The sequence below is a fragment of the Phacochoerus africanus genome, chromosome 16 (assembly GCF_016906955.1).
Source record: "Phacochoerus africanus isolate WHEZ1 chromosome 16, ROS_Pafr_v1, whole genome shotgun sequence".
Classification (NCBI taxonomy): Eukaryota; Metazoa; Chordata; class Mammalia; order Artiodactyla; family Suidae; genus Phacochoerus; species Phacochoerus africanus.
In genome coordinates, this window is record NC_062559.1 from 45,597,073 (window position 1) to 45,614,965 (window position 17,893).

The 17,893-nt window shown below is 34.8% G+C and overlaps 1 protein-coding gene across 2 annotated transcripts in view; it reads left to right on the top strand.

Moving 5' to 3' along the window:
- SKAP2 (src kinase associated phosphoprotein 2) overlaps nt 1–17,893 on the top strand; it is a 153,550-nt gene that overhangs the window by 8,902 nt on the left and 126,755 nt on the right. For both annotated transcript variants that reach the window (XM_047763827.1, XM_047763828.1), the window contains exons 2-4: nt 821–926; nt 1,551–1,576; nt 8,436–8,540. In XM_047763827.1, the coding sequence (XP_047619783.1) occupies nt 821–926; nt 1,551–1,576; nt 8,436–8,540 (237 nt within the window). The remainder of the gene's footprint in view (nt 1–820; nt 927–1,550; nt 1,577–8,435; nt 8,541–17,893) is intronic.

A 17,893-nucleotide genomic window follows, 5' to 3' on the forward strand; every position in this document is an offset into this window, starting at 1 on the left:
AGAGAGAATTAGAAAGCACAATAATTTAGAATTTTACTGGATTAACAAAAAAAGAGGCTATATGAAAATGTTACGTAAGGCCATAGACATCTTCTCTTGCTTCCTATATTTTAAAGTGGTGGATAAATCTGTTTTACTTTACTTAAAGAAATATTTCCAGGTAGTAGTGCTGAGGCAGAAAGCAAGGACACACAAAAACCACACAACTGATTGTCTTTTTTATTTGAGAATAGCTGGCCAGAGTAGATGGGGCAGATAGGAAAGAAGAGGGCTTGATTTGGGAATCTTGGCTAGAAAAAGGGATTTAGTTTTTCCCTTTAAAGCATTAAACACTGCATGTACCTGAAAATTGATTACACTGGAAAAAACATGCCTTTGCCAGAGACGTTAACTTATATTTATATAATATTGTGAATGATTCATTCATATAGGAACTTACAGAATACTATAAAATGGTAGTAACACATGCATGAAAGCTCCGTGCTTGCTTTTATGTGGGAGAATTTGTTTATGGGGCACCATAGTTTATTAAAACTTGTGTGCTTCTTCCTGGTTTAATGATGCCAAACATCCAAATAGCATTTGCTGTGCTAAGCATAAGTAGAGCATACAAATTTTATTAGTTAAGTGGTGAACAGATTTGTCCAACTTAGTATTTGAAGCATACTTCAACTGTGATGCTTTGGGTTGATAAATAACTGTAACAAATTGTACAGATATTAACACTTATGGGTAGAAACAATCATTATCCTATTTGTCTTCACAAAAAAATGATTCTTTCCTATAATTTGTATCATTTTTCCTCTATTTCATGGTTTAGATGTTGAAACATTTGTGGCAGATATCCTGAAAGGGGAAAATTTATCCAAGAAAGCAAAGGAAAAGAGAGACTCCCTTATTAAGAAGCTAAAAGATGTGAAGTCTATGTAAGTCAATTACTTGCCTTTTATTTCTAATTTTTCTTACTTAGAAGAATTTTTGTAATTAACATTTTAATGAAGGATTGATTATCATAGAATTAAAATTTTTATATTCTAATTTAACTGGCGTGATATATTTTAAAGGACAACCTATATTTCTATTATAATAGTTTTTAAAAACAGGCATGCTTATCATAATACCTTTTTTTTGGTGAAGGCTCTTGATTATGTATTTTTCTAAGCATTCTAGCAAAATCCAACTGTGATTTTGATTATTTGAGGATGTATTTGGTTTAAATGATAAGACATCGCTAGGTTGAGAATGTTAACGCAAATATGGAAAATACCTTCAGATACCGAAATGAATAAATGAATGAGTAATGAATGTCGTATGTTGTAGGTATTAAAAGAGATATTCTGATTTACCGCTGTAACTTAGGTCTTTAAAAATGCCTTTATTATAAATCCATAAGCCTTTTGAAATGATCATTTCAGGATAGGAAGTAGTTTTTTCTCTAAATGTATATTTGTAATATAGATTTAAAAATATATCTGAATTATTGCACGAATTAGATCTTGTTTTGCTTTGTCAACTCTTTTAAAATATAATATTCTTGTTTTATGTTGCAGCTACCTTCAGGAATTTCAAGACAAAGGTAAATTTTCAAGTTTCATTAAACTTGACATTTTTTTCTCTTCCAGAGATTTTCAGTAGGAAAATCTAATGCATCCAGACATTTGATAGTTTGAATCAAAATTTAAATTTCCATGTTGGATACTTACTTTCAAGATGAGAGTGCTAGCTCCCCCTGCTGAGAATAAAATTAAAAAGCATATCCAGAAAGCCATAGGAAGTTTGTACTACTGCATCTTCAGTTCTGTAAGGGCAACTCAGTATGGCCCTTACTTCCATGATGCTAATTCATAGGTCATGACCTGAAGCCTGTGGATGCTGGTATGAGGGTCACAACATGAGGTCAGTTAACCTATGTGGAGCGAGGCTCTGGCTTTGGATGAAACAGTATGGCATCTTCTAACGGGTTAGCAGAGACCACAGAGTAATTCCTATCTCTGCCAACTGATAAGTGAGAGAGTAATGACAGTTTCAATAAACCAAGTACTTAACCAGATAAACCTAAAATCAAACAGTTAACAGGAAACCACAGTTTCTTTTCACATTAAGTCATCAAGATCGTTGTGATTGGAGGAAATGAGAAGAGATTTTTTTCCGTATTAAGTTTTTTAACACTGAATTAAAGGGAAGAGCAGGAAACTCCTCCTCTCCACAGATACTCACTTCTTTCTATTCTACAAAGAATCCTAAACTGTGAGTTTAATCATGTTGTATTTTGCTTAGTAAAATATAGAAATAATGAATGTATGCATTTTAATTATGTTAACTTGTATACAGTGCAGTCTTTATAGGGAATATTAGATATCAAATTCTGCCTCTTTTCTTAAAAGGCATATTTTATTCTAGTGCTTATTTATTAGATTCTCATTGTGGCTTAATTATTTGTACATTAAATGTTTTTAAGCTAAGAAAATATGATAGTATAAAGCCATTGTAGAATTGCGTATGCTTCAGTAATAGGGTAGGAGGTTTCCCTTTGGTATTCTGGTTTAGGACTTGTTCAGGTGTGTGGATATTAAAATTACATTACTGAGAGACATTCTTTGTCTCTAAAGAGAATGAAGGTTTATATAGTATTCGATAGAAATTGAAAAATGAGCCTAGAATAGGAGTTCAAATAACACAGAATTCAGAGATTTCCCATAATCATTTTCCTCTGAATAAGTCATTTGTAGTTCAATACTGCTGTATTGAGTTAAGTAATCACCAAGAGTGCCTGCTCAAAAGTAAGCCTGTGGATAAATTAGATGTATACCTTGGAGAAATATGAGAAGCTGAGTAATTTTATGCCATTCTACCCTCAAAGTATAATTCAGCTTTGTTCCAAAAAGGCTATTTCTATCGTTTGTTAGAAATAGTAAAGGGAAGTTAGTACAGGTTTAAGAGTTGAATAAGAAGAGGTTCAAGATACATCTTTTTTAAAAAGAGGAATTTGTTGACAGTCAGATCTCTACATTGAATAACTTCATTTCCTCTAAGTAATATTTTGATAGTACTGCTTTTCTTTTTTTCTTACGTTTTCTTCTTGGGGTTTTTGGATTGTCTTCATCTAAGGAGACCTGGGCAGAATCCCTTAGGACTGTTTCCTCTCTCTGTCTCTCTCAGATCCATATGGGATCACAGTGAAATGAACAGAGGCTAGTTTCCTTCTTTTTACCTTTATACTGCTATTTGTTTCACATACTTTTTTTTACATGATGGTTAAGTACCACTTTAGTATCATTATTGGGAGAAAAGAGGACCAGTAAGAGAGTTCTTAAATAAAATGAATTAATCTGTGTTAATTCATTCCTAATAAGCAAGTTATTAGTTTCTCTAATGTACACAGATGTCTATCATCCTTCCTTACTGTCCTCTCATGTCTCCTGCTATAGCCTTCACATACTGGACATACAGAATAACCATCTAACCTTAGTTTTTTTAATACTTAGTTGCAATATAGCCTAGTACTGGAAAGTATACTCCTAAATATAGGCTTCATGCACTAGAATTATTCCCATTTTGGAATTGAGTAGTTATGATTATTTTAGAATTTGTTCTCTGTCACATAAGAAGGCCATAGCTCTTTTCAGTGTGACTTGAAATAATTATTTTTTGTGATGAAAATCTATTACTACTTGAGTAAAGACTGTTATCAACTGAGTATAGAATAGAATTTTCTAATGTATATTAGGCAATATGATATAGAAGTTTTACTTGCATTAGTATCTTGCCCTTATATTAGGCTTGTGTTACTCCAGCGGTGATTTACATATTACTATTTTCTTTATAGAATGATTAGGATAACGCGAACCTACCTATGGATGACACGTAATCAGTGATCAGTAAATACTATGTTATATATAGTCTCAGATTCAACTTCATTTATCAAGCGGATTTAGTAAATCTTGATTTGTAATTCAGTTTTCAAATAATTTTGAAGAAATCAGCAGTTATTAAAAGAAGGCATGTACATTAACATTAAACAAATATTTCAAGAGAATATTTTTCAACCTTGTAAAATATTGGTGTCTACAGCTTTAAAAATGTGAATATATTGCTTTCAATTCCCTTTAGATATCATCACTAGAAAACTCTTATTCTCTCCTTTAAAATATTTTACCTCTAAATGAAAAAAATTTAATAGATTTTATCCTTAAGACTCCATTGCTGTTGTTAAATGTGAGTAGTTTTACTTAGAAAGCAATTTCCATTGACCTCATTGGTGTTATTCAGTTTATTAATGGACTAAACTGCTTTTTTGAATGTCATGGCTGTTCGGTAAGAAGGGACCCATTTTAGTTTGTTCTGATAGAAACCTTGAGAACAGCAGCAAAGTCAGACGTCTGGATGATGTTTAATTTCCTTTCCTGTCCCCTTCCTAACACAGTATATGTTCTGTTGAAAGTTAGCTCCCCAGTGAAATCTGAGCAAATAACTTGCAGCTCTCCCACCCCCACCCTCCATCTCTGGCCTTGTACAAATGTGCTAAGCCTGTTTGAGATTATGGGGCCTATGGTAGTAGAAATATATATATCAAAGGTAGTGCTTGAGAAATAGTATCTTTCTTTTAAAACTCTGCCTCATATTTGCACGCTATAAATTAGCCCTTCTGTGGCAGAAGAGTTATGTGGAGAATCTTATTTATGGTGACCCAAATCTCTTAAAGTCTTAAGAATTAAACTACAGATTCCCTTAAGAAATGGCAAGTTAAATGCTTAATTCTGTCTATTTAGCTGTATTTTACTGCTTGAAAAGCTCATTTGGACAAATGAACTGAGTAGAATATTAGAAATTAATATTTTTTCACTCAAGTAATTTCCCCACTAAGTTTGTCTTTCATGCTCTATAAAGAGGGAATGGTTATCATCTAAATTTTGAGGTGTATTATTTAGTTTAATGTTTACCTGATTGCACTTAAAGTAGGACTGTATTTGCTAAAACAAGCAGTCGATTGGTTAAATCACGACTATTCAGTTGCCTTTGGGCTTTATCTCTGGCGTTTAGGAAGATGTTAATTGACCATGAGCCATATACAGAAGAAGAGATAATAGTGATTCGAACCCAACTACTACAAATTTAAAAATATTTTCAAAGAAATATGCTGCTGTGGTACGATTAAGCCTTGAATTTGCTGTTATTTAAGTTGCCGGTGAAATTATAGGAAGAGAAGTCTTGGATCATTGTCTTTTAGACTGTTAACTTTGTATCGTTAATTAAACTTTTGAAAGTTGTGGGATAAATCAAATGCTTTTCTAGGGAAACGAGAAACAGTATTAATGAGCAACAACCCCATAATTATCCTTGTGAGTACATAACAGGGACACATTCATGTCTTTTCTTTGCGCAATAACTTTTACAAAGAAGTATTTTTAAACTGATCATTAATTTTATGACCATAGAAATGAGATGCAAAATTTATGCTGTTGTCATTGGCACAGGCTCAAGGCACCACTGACATTATGTGTGATTGTAATAGAATGGCTGCCAACTAATGATTCTGTAGACGTTTCATTTGAGCATGCTTTTCTTTGAGATGTCTGATTAGGCTGTAATGCTTTCAATTATGTCTGTAAATTGTATTGGATACATTTACCTGATGCCCATTGTTGCTTTGGAGTTCAGTTTTCTATTACATAAACACAAGTTGAACATTTTCCTTTTAATTTATCAAAGTCTTTGCAGGTATAGCTACAAATACTCAGCCCCTGGGGAGAAAAAAATACTTTGCACTTCTCAACAGCGACCCCTGTGTTCAATTAAAGCTCCTTATACTATCACAGCTCTTTAAGGCATGGCAAAAAGAATAAATGGGGGGGGGGAGGAGGGATGGATCATCACTTGAACAACAGTAAAATGAAGAAAACCCTTTTGAAAAATGATGTATTTTTTTCAAATTAATGCAAGTTAAAAGGAAATAACCGTCTACGGATACCACAGAAATTCTTATTCTTTACTTTCTGAGATTATTCAAGAGAAGCTTAAAAAGAGGAGGGGGGGGGGCAGTAAGAAATGAGACCAGTAGCAGGACTTAATTTATTTTGTTTTAGATAAATATTAATATCACGGTAGTGAAAAAAAAACCAATGTTTGAAATGAACTGTAGTTCTTAGAATGGGTAAATTGAAGATAATTTCACTTTACTCTCTAATCCAGAAAGTATTTTTTTCAACCTATTTTTCCCCAAACCCCAGTGTCTCCCCAAATGTCAGTGACTAATTTGTATAGAATACCCCAACTCATATTTAATATTATTGAATTTGTAGCTATAGTAGTGATCTTTTTGCTGTGTGTGTATATATATGCATATATACATGGATATATACACAAAAATGTATATTGGGTAGTATCAAAGAATAATAACTTAATTCTGATTTTCAAATCTTTAAAACAATTAACATTTTTTTATTAATCTGTGTGTTTATTTCCACATAGTTTAATAGATTTAAGCCTGAGCATCTGATTTTTTTTTCAAAATCCTTTCCTTAGAGTCATTAACTTTATTGTATTTTTATATTCTTAAGAGTGTAATATGCTAAGTGCTAAGTTATGGTGATGCAGTTGAAGCATCCTAATACTTTTTTTTTCACAGCAGATTTATTTTATGGTTCATGGTTGAAAGATCCTTAGACAATTCATAACATAAAAATTCTTACGTTATTAAGAATGTAAAGATACTTCTAGGAGTTATGAGCAGTTTTTTGTGATCTTTATTGTCATTTCATGTTGAAACATATTTTTACTAGCACTTTATGAGGTTCTCTCTTACTTCATTTTTTTTTTTTTGCTGCATCCAGGGCATGCAGAAGTTCCTAGGTCAGGGATCAAAGGACGCCACACCGCAGTGGCAGCCCTAGCTGCTGCAGTGGCAAGCTGGGTCCTTGACCCACTGCGCCACCAGGGAACTCCTTACCTCATATTTTAAATCAGACCACTCTTCTTTCCGTTAGAGAAATATTACAAGGGCTCACTGAGTGTTCCAAGGAGTACTTTGAACATCTCCAAAGACAGGGAAGTTGAAATCCAAAGAATGAGTAGTATTTGTAGCTGTTTCTTGGAATTTTCATTGGGGAAGAAACCTCACCATGTGTGGTGCACATAATGATGGAATCAGCAAGGATTATAAGATGGTCTTCTCTATGTTCCAGTTTTATTGTCTTGATGGGAGATATTCCTGTCTTTACTTTCAGAGTTGGGATGACAAATGCTGGTGAAATATCAAAATTATAAGAAAATAGATATGAACTTTGATTTTTATTACTTTGACAGTGTTGTCTTAAAAGAGGTTAATTAGGGGTGCTACCCATCAGATGGATGACTGAGGGTACAGTTTCCTTTTGGAGAGCTCAGTAGCTGTAATCTGGATCTATCCATCAGCTCGGATCTAAAAGTAATACTGTAAGCACTCTAGGGCTCCTATAGAGGCTTTTCACCATGTTTTTTGGGTAATACTTGAGGTCACTGGTTTTCTTTTGAATTTTTAAGAAGTAACTTGAATTGTTAACAGTTAGATCAATGATACATTAATTATCAATTATCAATGATACATTAAAAATGCATACATTTTTCTTTCTTGAATATGGGTGAAGAATGAGGGCTTGTACATAACCAGGATATAGCAGATGTGTGATTCATTCTTTTAAAAAGTTATTCTAAATGAGTATGTGGAAAAAACCCAAACCACAAGATTTTATCATGGGGATTAAATGACTTCAAACTAACCAATCAACCTAAGGTTTGGGAATCATGTAGAAGACTGGCTAGACTTTTGTTTTTAAAAGATGACATTATCACTGAATGAAAAGTTGGAAGTATCTAGTTTGTAAATCACCTTCTTTGAATTTAAAATGTTTATATAAGTTTTAAAGCAGTTTTTCACACAAAGGATTCCTGCTTTTGAAAATGCTACCGAGTATTTTTAATCTGTTCTAATACAATCCTATGATTTTTAATGAAAACATAATATGTTTGTATGGCTTTGAATTATCAATTTCTCATCATCATTTTCCCAATTACTGAGTAGGTAAATGGAATTAACTTGAATTATTTTCTCTGTTGTGCTTTTTATGCTTTTTTTTTGCTGTTATTTTGGTTTTGTTTGTTTTGGATACATAGTATCATTTAACCTGCTTCTACTTCTTTGTATTCATAATTTTGGAACTTATATCCTTTTGTAACAGGAAGAAGTGGTTGTATACTGATGTTCAAAAACCTTTACTGTATCTAAATTTCAGTGGCCATACACTGAAATTAAAATAGCATCTATTTTTACCTAAAAAAGTTTTTTTTTCCTGATTTTCCATGAAGGTGACTGACTTTAATAGTAAAATTTACCTCTTTGGCAAAGTAACACTTTGAAAGATGGCTAAATTATAGAGGCTTTTTCTCTGACTCTTTTATAGGTGATGCAGAAGATGGAGAAGAATATGATGACCCTTTTGCTGGGCCTCCAGACACTGTTTCATTAGCCTCAGAAAGATATGATAAAGATGATGAAGCCTCTGATGGTATGTGACATTTTCCTATAGTATATACCTCTTGATACTCTTAACTCAAAACAATGTAAAGGTCTTGTCCGAAAGCAGATAAACACAGAGGCTTCCATTAACTTACCTTTACCAGAACCTTTTAAGGAACAGAAGAGCTCTCTCTAGTGGTTTTCCTAAGTATGTAGTTCCTTCTTTTCCTAGGAAATTTCCTTTACTAGAATTTTTAGGAGCGTGTTTGCATCACTATATGAATATTATTAGTAAGTTTGTTGGTTAATTTAATATTATCATATTCTTGCTTAATTTTATTGTGCTTCTTAATGGCTTATTGTATTATTTATTTTATAAATAATGAAAATGGTTTTTGATCTCTTTTTTTCCTGAAAACTTCATGCAAAATGAGTTCATAAAATATTAAATTAATTATTCCTACATTACCTTCTCTCATTGAGACAGGTTTTCCTCAAATGCTTCTTTTAATACACATTTTCATTTTTCTGATTGTCACCTGAGATATCCCACATTATAAATAATGTTATAGTTTTTTGTATTAATTGAAATAGTAATAAAGTTGATTATTTATCCCTTAGTAATTTTTAAAACTTGCCAAAGTTATGAAACTTATGTGCTTTCTCTGTTGTAACTACCCAGTTGAGTGCATCTGAATTATAGAGACCTATAAAGGTGATATATCGTTACAAATTAAGAATGTGTATTGATAAATTAGCCATGCATATTAATTTGTGGCACTCAAAGTTTCCCATAGACATAGCAATGAATAATGCCTTCTGCCACTCTATGATGATCAAACTGTGCAGTTCCATCTCTAAATACAATTGCTGAATGAAAATATGCTTCCTGCAACAGAGCACTCCACATTTTATGTTATCCAGATTATTCCCTTTGGAAACATAAATTGCTTTTATGAGGTATAAAATTATGTCTATTGCAGAACAGGGATAAGTCGAGTACATGCATAAGTGATAAACATTCTAACCACTGATTCAGAACAGCACAATCTTTTTTTTTATATTCAGAACTTTGTACAATGTGTAGCAATAATCATCATATTCACTTCATGTTGAATTTTACATTTTGGCAAACATTTAATTTCTACTTTTAAAAAAGAACGAGTGTCTCTTATAGTCCCTATTTTTTTAAAAGATGCACATTTCTCTTCAGTCACACTTATTATCTGAAACAGAGCATTGCCCATTCTAACCTGAACCTCAAAAGCATTTCTACTAGAAAATGTTTTATAATTGATGAAATAATATTTTCAGGCAAAGCAATGAATTATTATTCGAATTGAATTTGTTTTGCTTCTCTGTAAAATGTTGGTAGATAGAAATGAGTATATTTCTGTGTATACTTATACAGAATATTTATATTCCCAAGAATATGTATATATGTATACATTCACAGAGAATATATATTCATGGAGCATATATACTCAGGGTTTCTCAAAATAGCATAAATGTTTTGATGTGCAAGGGACCGTATCATGTGCATTCCTAAAAAAATTACAACCTAAGAAATCCAACAATTAAGTAGCTGTGTGAGCCAGTGATTTGTTAGGAAAGGTGAATTATTTTTATATAGTGCATTTACATGATTATTGTGTTTTCTTTCTTATGAGGAAATAATTTATCACATGTTTGTTTTCTTAACCCAATATACAGGAAAATATTAATAACATGAAAGAGATTTATTGTTAAAATACTGTCAATATTTGGATATTATTTAATAAGTTATATAAGTTATGTGTAACAATACCTTTTTTGTTAAATATTATTACATTTTCATTAGTGTTTATGTAAGCAATTCTTAAGCTGATTGAAAATTTAATTTTTAGTATTACTCATTTTTGGTATATAAGTAATACTGTTTTTGATAATTTTACATTTTCTTCTAAGAAAATTTAATTTCTTCATTTAAATTGATTTTGAAACTACCACTTGGACTTTTAATTTCCACTCTAAAATATCATCTAGTCACATCAGTTTTTCTTCCTGCAACTTATTTACACATGTTCTCTTTCCTTTGCTGAATAAATTTTCCTTCATTGTGTGACCTTAGTCTAGTGATGTATTAATTATAGAATGATAATGCATTTAACAGTAAGTATAACTAACTTAGTACAGGTCACTAAAAGGCCTTTTATGAAATCAGATTGTTGTTTTGTCCTTTTGACTTTTACCTTATGGTAGGCACTAACAAAGTATCTGAGCTTTGATGGATTATAAACTCTAAACATGATATGTATTTTTCATAATGCTAATGTAATTTTCAAGGTACTGAAAAGGTCAAACCTGCACATCTCTGTGTGCATTCTAAGTCTGTCTTTTCCTTTAATATTTCTTTTTCTCTGTTCCTCTGGTTCAAAAGTTCACTCAGTTCCCAAATGGCTACCTAATTTTCCAGTTATTCCCTCAAGCCATATGTGTTTTGGTTTCTTTATGGTTTATTAGGTACTGTAGGAAAGTAGCATAAGTTATATCTTCTAATGAAATTCAAGCACACTTCAGTGATGCTTCGACTTGATTGCTGGTAGCAATTAAATCACAGCCAAGGAGGATAATACATAATCTCACAAGGTCCAGACACCCTATAGAAATTGAAAGAGGATGAAAACAGAAAACAAAAACAAAGTCTCCAAGCCCTGCCAGACACAGTTTCCAGCCTGCCCCCCCCTTTTCTTCTTTTTTTTTATTGGCGAACTGCCTGATTGATAGCAAAATCATAACTTGCTGCATGCTAACAGGCAGAGTTCACTTGTAGGTTATTGTGAGCTGATAAGGGGTTAGACGGAGTTGTGATGTTCGCATTGGACCTTGGCACCCCAGATTAATGGGATTTCAATGAGCGACTAGAGTAGCCACAGCTTCGTCAGAGAAACAGATGGAGATTCTATAGTCATGTCTGCTCATTAATACTAGTTGCCTGAAAGGTGTGCTGCTTCTCTATACAAAAGAGTTGATATAATTGATTTTTGAATGGCGCATTGAAGAAAAGTGCCTTATTGATGACTGGAATTGTAACATAGATGGTGACAGATTTTTGTAAACTTGTGGCTTAAAAATACTGTACTTTGTAATATTTTCTTCTCTCTCTTTAGAAATGTTTGTTATTTTTAAGAGAAAATATTTATAAAATTTATATTTATTATACATATTTATAAAGTGATCACAGGACTGCTGTTTCATTTTGATGTGGTAATATTTATAAAAAAATTATATTTACTAGAAATTTCACTTTATTAGCTTTGAGCTCTTTTTTCTGGAAAACTTAAAAACAAATCATAATGGTTTCTAGACAGTTGTAGATCACTGATAGAACTTTCATGCTCTTGTATGGCTGGATGTATTGAAGTGTTAATAGGAATGGTGCATGTCAGTAATCAGATAAAATGAGAAGTAATGAAATTCAAAAGTTAAAGAAGAGTATCTTTTTCATACATGTTAGAATGTTTGTTTAAGCACTCAGGTGGTAGATGCAGGGTAGCTTTTAGATAATATGACTTGGGTTTCCATTTTTTCTATTCTGAAATCATTTTTCATTCATTTTCGTTATTTGTGAAAGGAAGCTTCTAACCTTATAGCATTGTGAAAAGTCCCTAAGGTAAGGTGAAAGGATTCAGTGAGCTAGAAGACATATATTGGCTCTGCCCGTCGATGGTAGGTCAAAGGATCCCAGCGGACATTTGTTACAAATCTGATTCAGTCCTAGGCCATAATCACTTTGTGGATAAAGATCTGGAACCTCTAGGGTGTGAATATAGGAAGACTGAAATGAAGCTAAAGATATAAAATAGTCATTTATTGTCCTGATATCTTCCTACCTAAAAATCCCAAGTAACATAGGTTACTGAAAACTGTGGGCATTACAGGGACATAGGTTTATATGAAAAAATACTGGTTTAGGTATAGAACTGTTTTTAAAGTTTAGGATTAAGAAAAAAGGCTGAGCTGTTTGGATCATAATTTAGAATAGTAAATAATATTTTTTCTTTTTGAATGTACTTTTTCTTTAAGAAAATGCAGTATATGAAAATTTGGGTTTATAAAACATATAAATCACTCATTTCAAAGGATTGTTTTAAGAAGAATTATCTCCAGGATACCTATACATAATGAACTCTCTCATAATCCATCTACAGCAAGCTTGGATATAAACCCGCTCATGTACACACACACTGATTTAGATGAAGTGTGTAGAATTTTATACATTACACACCAAACTTTTGAGGAAGATATTTTTTGTGTAAAGTTAGGTATAACACTAAATTAGTTATTGTAAAAGCCAACCAATAGATGTTTTATTTTTCTCTGGGTTCTAGCAGAATATGAAACAGTGTTTAAAACCAGGAAGAACAAGCTTCTTTCAATAACTTACTATTTAGGGTAAATGTTTTCCAACTTTAATATCATGTAGTTTTCGACAATGCAAATCATATTTTTGTATTTTATGCTGAGAATTTAGCTTAGTTTGCAACTTACACATATCTTTGTCTATATAACATATGTTATTGTTGAACTCGTGGGTTTTTTTTAAACTTCTTTTGGTTAATATACAAATTGCTAACTTGTGTTATAGCAGTACGAGAGAAATGATTATTTTAGTCAGAAAGTAATGTGTATAGCGTAGCTTCAAGTACTTTGGTAGAAGCAAGGGATTATAGTTAGGGGAATAAAAAGTGAAAAGCATGTTTTAAAAAATTTTATTGGAGTATTACTGATTCACTTTGCTGTACACCTGAAACTAATACAACATTGCAAGTCAACAACACTCCAATAAAATGAAAAAAAAAAAAAAGAAAACAGGTTTTTAACACTCAAGATATACTTTGTGTGATTAGAGATATCAAGTACACAAATGTAAAATATTTTTATGATACGAAAGTATATATGAGTAAAGTAAAAACACATAGCCATTGAGAATCATCTTTCTAAGTTTTGTGCCATTGAATGGGAAGATGCATTAGTATAAAACAAAATGGGCAAATAAGGCAATAACAAAGTGGGCTAGATGAGAAAGATGGCAAAGATAATAAAACTCAATGTCATAAAAATAATGCATCTTTAACTCAGTAAATTAGCAGTTATTTTCACAATTCATGAAGAAAGGAGCAAGATACCTTGACAGTGCTATGGGGAATTCAAAAATTAATAGAACAAAGTTCCTGTTTTTCAGGAGAATTGTTATCTAGTTGAAAAGAGAAGATAGCCACCTACACCAAGGTAATTAGCAATTCAAGTTCTAATAAGGCATATTCTAGTAACTAGTATGTGTTATAGTATTTAATTGATTTGGTCTATACCAAGGCAAATAATTGATTTCATTGATTTCCTCCCTTATTTGTTGACTGAGTCAGTCATATGTTTTGGCATTGTGTTGAATAAACCAAAACATAACCTTTATGCCTACATTCTGAGAGGTTATGGAGTAAATAAATTGTAGATGGGGGGGGCTATTTATTTAAGTGAGTTTTACAGGGTTCCTAAATTTTCCTGGGGAAAAAGTGGGAAAAGATGCCAAGAAGAACGACTAGAGCAGAAGTCCAAAAACCAGGTTTCGTACTGGTTGATAATATTTTTTTTTTGTCAAGGCTAAGTCTGTTAGCATTTCTGGATTCTCGTTTCTGACTTGTGAAGTGAAGAGGTTGGCCTTAGAAATTCCCCTAATCTCCAAATGCTTGTGTCCACATTTCAGAATTAGTCCACTTAATGGTTGCGTAGAGGTGGTTTGCTGAAAGGTAATAGCCAGAGTGACGTTGAGGAAGAGGGAGTGGAGGGGGTCCTGGAGGGAAGCAGATGGCCGACAGTAAGATCTGAGTACCAAGTTCAGTTAGGGAGGTTACCTTTGATTTAGTAGTCATTAAGAGATCCCTGAAGCAGTAGACTGATGTGATGAATGGGTATTTGAGGGAGATTATCTTGGCAGTTAATTGTTGGATGAATTAAGGCAAAGAGACCATCCAGTGGTGGCAGCAAGCTCAGTGCCTTTTACTAGATTATTTTTAATCCTGCCAGCCTCTCTGTGAAGTAGATATTATCACTATTTGACAATGAAGGAAGCTCCAGGGGAGAGAGGTTAAATGATTTGCCCAAGGGCACATAAGCGGCTGAAATGAAATTTGAATGCAGGTCTGTCTGACTCTAAGGACCATTCTCTGCTCTCAAATGCACTATATTTTGCCTCTTCCCCAGCTAAGATACTGTTGCTTTTGGTTCAGGGGGTGTTGATGAGAACGAGGTTGCATTGCATTGAAAAGGAAGAGATTCTTAGCCCCTTCCTATCCAAAGTATGGACTGCAGATCAGCCACAACAGTGTCACCTGGGAGCTTATTAAAAATGCTGGACCTCTGTCCCCACCCGTATCTACTGAATCTGAATTCCCATTTAAACAAGACCCCCAGGGAGTTCCCGTCGTGGCTCTGAGGTTGTGGATTCGATCCCTGGCCTCGCTCAGTGGGTTAAGGATCTGGCGTTGCTGTGAGCTGTGGTGTAGGTTGCAGACACGGCTGGGATCCTGCGTTGCTGTGGCTCTGGTGTAGGCTGGCAGCTACAGCTCTGATTTGACCCCTAACCTGGGAATCTCCATATGCCGCAGGAGCAGCCCAAGAAATGGCAAAAAAGACAAAAAAAAAAAGAAAGAAAGAGAGAGAGAAAGAAAGAAAGAAAGAAAGAAAGAAAGAAAGAAAGAAAGAAAGAAAGAAAGAAAGAAAGAAAGAAAGAAAGAAAGAAAGAAAAGAAAGAAAACAACACCCCCAGGTACACTTTAAAGTGTGAGAAACTGAGTTCTCGTGGCATTTATCTTAGTAGTCTCTGTGACTGAAAAGAAGGGTTGAGCTCTTGCCCTTGGCTGCCTGTGCCAGTGTGTACCAGGCCTGGCATTAGGCAGTCGTTTACTTGCTGTACTCCTCTGTGGCCCCTCAGCACACTCGCCAGGGCCCTTCCTGAGACTGCTGTCTAAGGGTATTTGTCCCATTTTTGAATCTGTTTTCCCCTCAAATCAGGCTCCCAGTTAAGGACATCGAAAGGCTCTGATAATTCACCCCAGGGATGTTTGCATGTTGAAGGGGCACACCTGAACACTAGGGAGTTCAAGCCCCACTCTCAGATCTTTACATACCAGCACTGGGCCAGTGGTAAAGGTGTTTCTGGCTATGGCAGAACATCAGATCTTATAAGACATGGGCACACAGCAGACTTATCTTCCTTGCTATGTGTATATTTGAACTTGGCCTTTAGTCTTTGTTTGGAAGAGTTACAATGTGTAGCTTTCCTATTTTCAGTTGTGTCTCCTGTTTGCAACCTGGGCCAATGTGTGAAATTAGAGTTTAAACATTGAGAAGCAAAGGTTAAGACCGTAGACTGACCTACTTAATTTTAGAGGAAGACGTGCTAGCCTGGCCCAGGATTCCAAAGAGAGCTCCCTTTCTCTGAGAAGAATACCTTCGAGGTGCTGGTGGTTGGGGGAGCATCTCTAGGAAGGAGAGGGGATTAAACCACCTTTAATTAATATTTATTGAGAAATACGGCTGGCACTGGGCCAGATTCTTTTATGTACATTTGTCCTTTAATTGGCTCAGAAGTACTCCATGAGGGAGACATTTTCCCTGTTGTGCGGTTGTGGAAACTGAAACTCAAAAAATTTAGGTCTTTTGACCATCATATCCAGCTTATACGTAGCAAACTTCAGCTCCTTTTGCTTGTTTATACCATGCTACTTAAAAAATTAGGCTAGTTTTTTTCTAATTACAAGAGACATGCATATGGTTGAAAGTAAAAATGAACAGAAGGGTGCACCTTGTAAGAAGTAGGAGCCTGTTCCAGCTCACCCTACCCCAGAGCAGCCCTCTTGCTAACAGGTTTTCTCTAACTGCCATGGTGACCTCGGGCACAGTACTTGTAGTTCTTGTCTCATCAACCTTGAACAGTACACAGACTCCCTCTATGAGGGATGATTCATCTCGCCTTCTCTCACCTCTTCTCCCACATCTACCTCCCGGTTTTTTTTGTTTGTTTGTTTGTTTTTTGCTTTTTAGGGCCTTACCTGCAGCATATGGAAGTTCCCAGCCTAGGGGTCGAATTGGAGCTACAGCTGCTGGCCTACACCATAGCCACAGCAATGCAGGATCTGAGCCGCATCTGTGATCTACACCACAGCTCACAGCAACGCCAGATCCTTTAACTCACAGAGCAAGGCCAGGGATTGAACCCACATCCTCATGGATACTAGTTGGGCTCATTACCATTGAGCCACAATGGGAATTTCCCCAATTCTTTTATTGTTTTATTTTTAGTTCTTTTTGCGTTTGCTTTTGATTTAAATAATGTCCTTATTTTGTAATGTACCAAACTCAGAAAGTGCCTAAGGACTCTCTGTTATTAAGTATGTGGAAATTAGTGCACCCAGTCTTCCTGTCAACTCTCTCTCTTCTGTTCCAAATTTGTTGCTTAAATTATTTTGGCGTTGTTAAGGTCTATAACATTTATGTTTGATCCTCTAACTCTAAGCTGTCTGTGCTTTGTCTAAAAGTTGGATTTTAAGCATTGGTTCTTTTCCTTCATGTTTTCAATTTCTTCAAATGTCCGAAGAGCCTTGGGTATTTGATTCATGTTTATGCGTGAGCTGCTGGGCCAAGTAGCATAGGTAGTTTGTGTGGGGTTCCTTTGCTTCTGCATGTCTGTTATCCTCAAACCCCTTGCCTTTGACTGGGAGGTCTGTTGGGGGTTATGAGTGAAGAGGACAAGCTCTCCTGGCCGCAGCGCCCTCCGTCTGAGTGAGGAGCAGAGAGGCCGACTGAGACCCCCACAGGTGGCAGAATAAATAGGAGACTGCCGAGGTAGCAGCTGAAGGCTTGTGTTTGGTTTCTAGTTGCAGCTTTGAAACTCCTTTTCTCCTTTTTTGGTGTTAGGGTGGCGGCAGTTTGGAACCACCCAAAGCTCTGCTCAGCTTCTTCTCAGTTTCGTTATCCTCACGGGAGCCCTCCTCAGGGAGCTGGTGCACATTGCTTAGAGAGTATAATTTAAGCTTTAGTCCACACCACAAACGCCTCTGCTACCGGCTGCTTTGATTACAGTGGTTTGGTGAGTGTCTCTCCGCTCCATCCCGTAACTCTGCTCGTAGCATTCCTGAGGCTCCTTTGGGAACACTGGCACTTGCTCTCCTTGGTGGCCTCCTGGGCTTTGGTGTCCTCTGCTATGACTTCATCACTCCAGTCTCATCTGCCTTCCAGTTGCTAGGAATTACTCAAAATTTTCGATCCATTGAAGATACTTTTTCTGGATTACCAATGTTGTTAAGGGCTCATTCTTTCAAAACAAAGCAAACGAATTTCAAGGGGGATTTTAGGAGTAAAGGT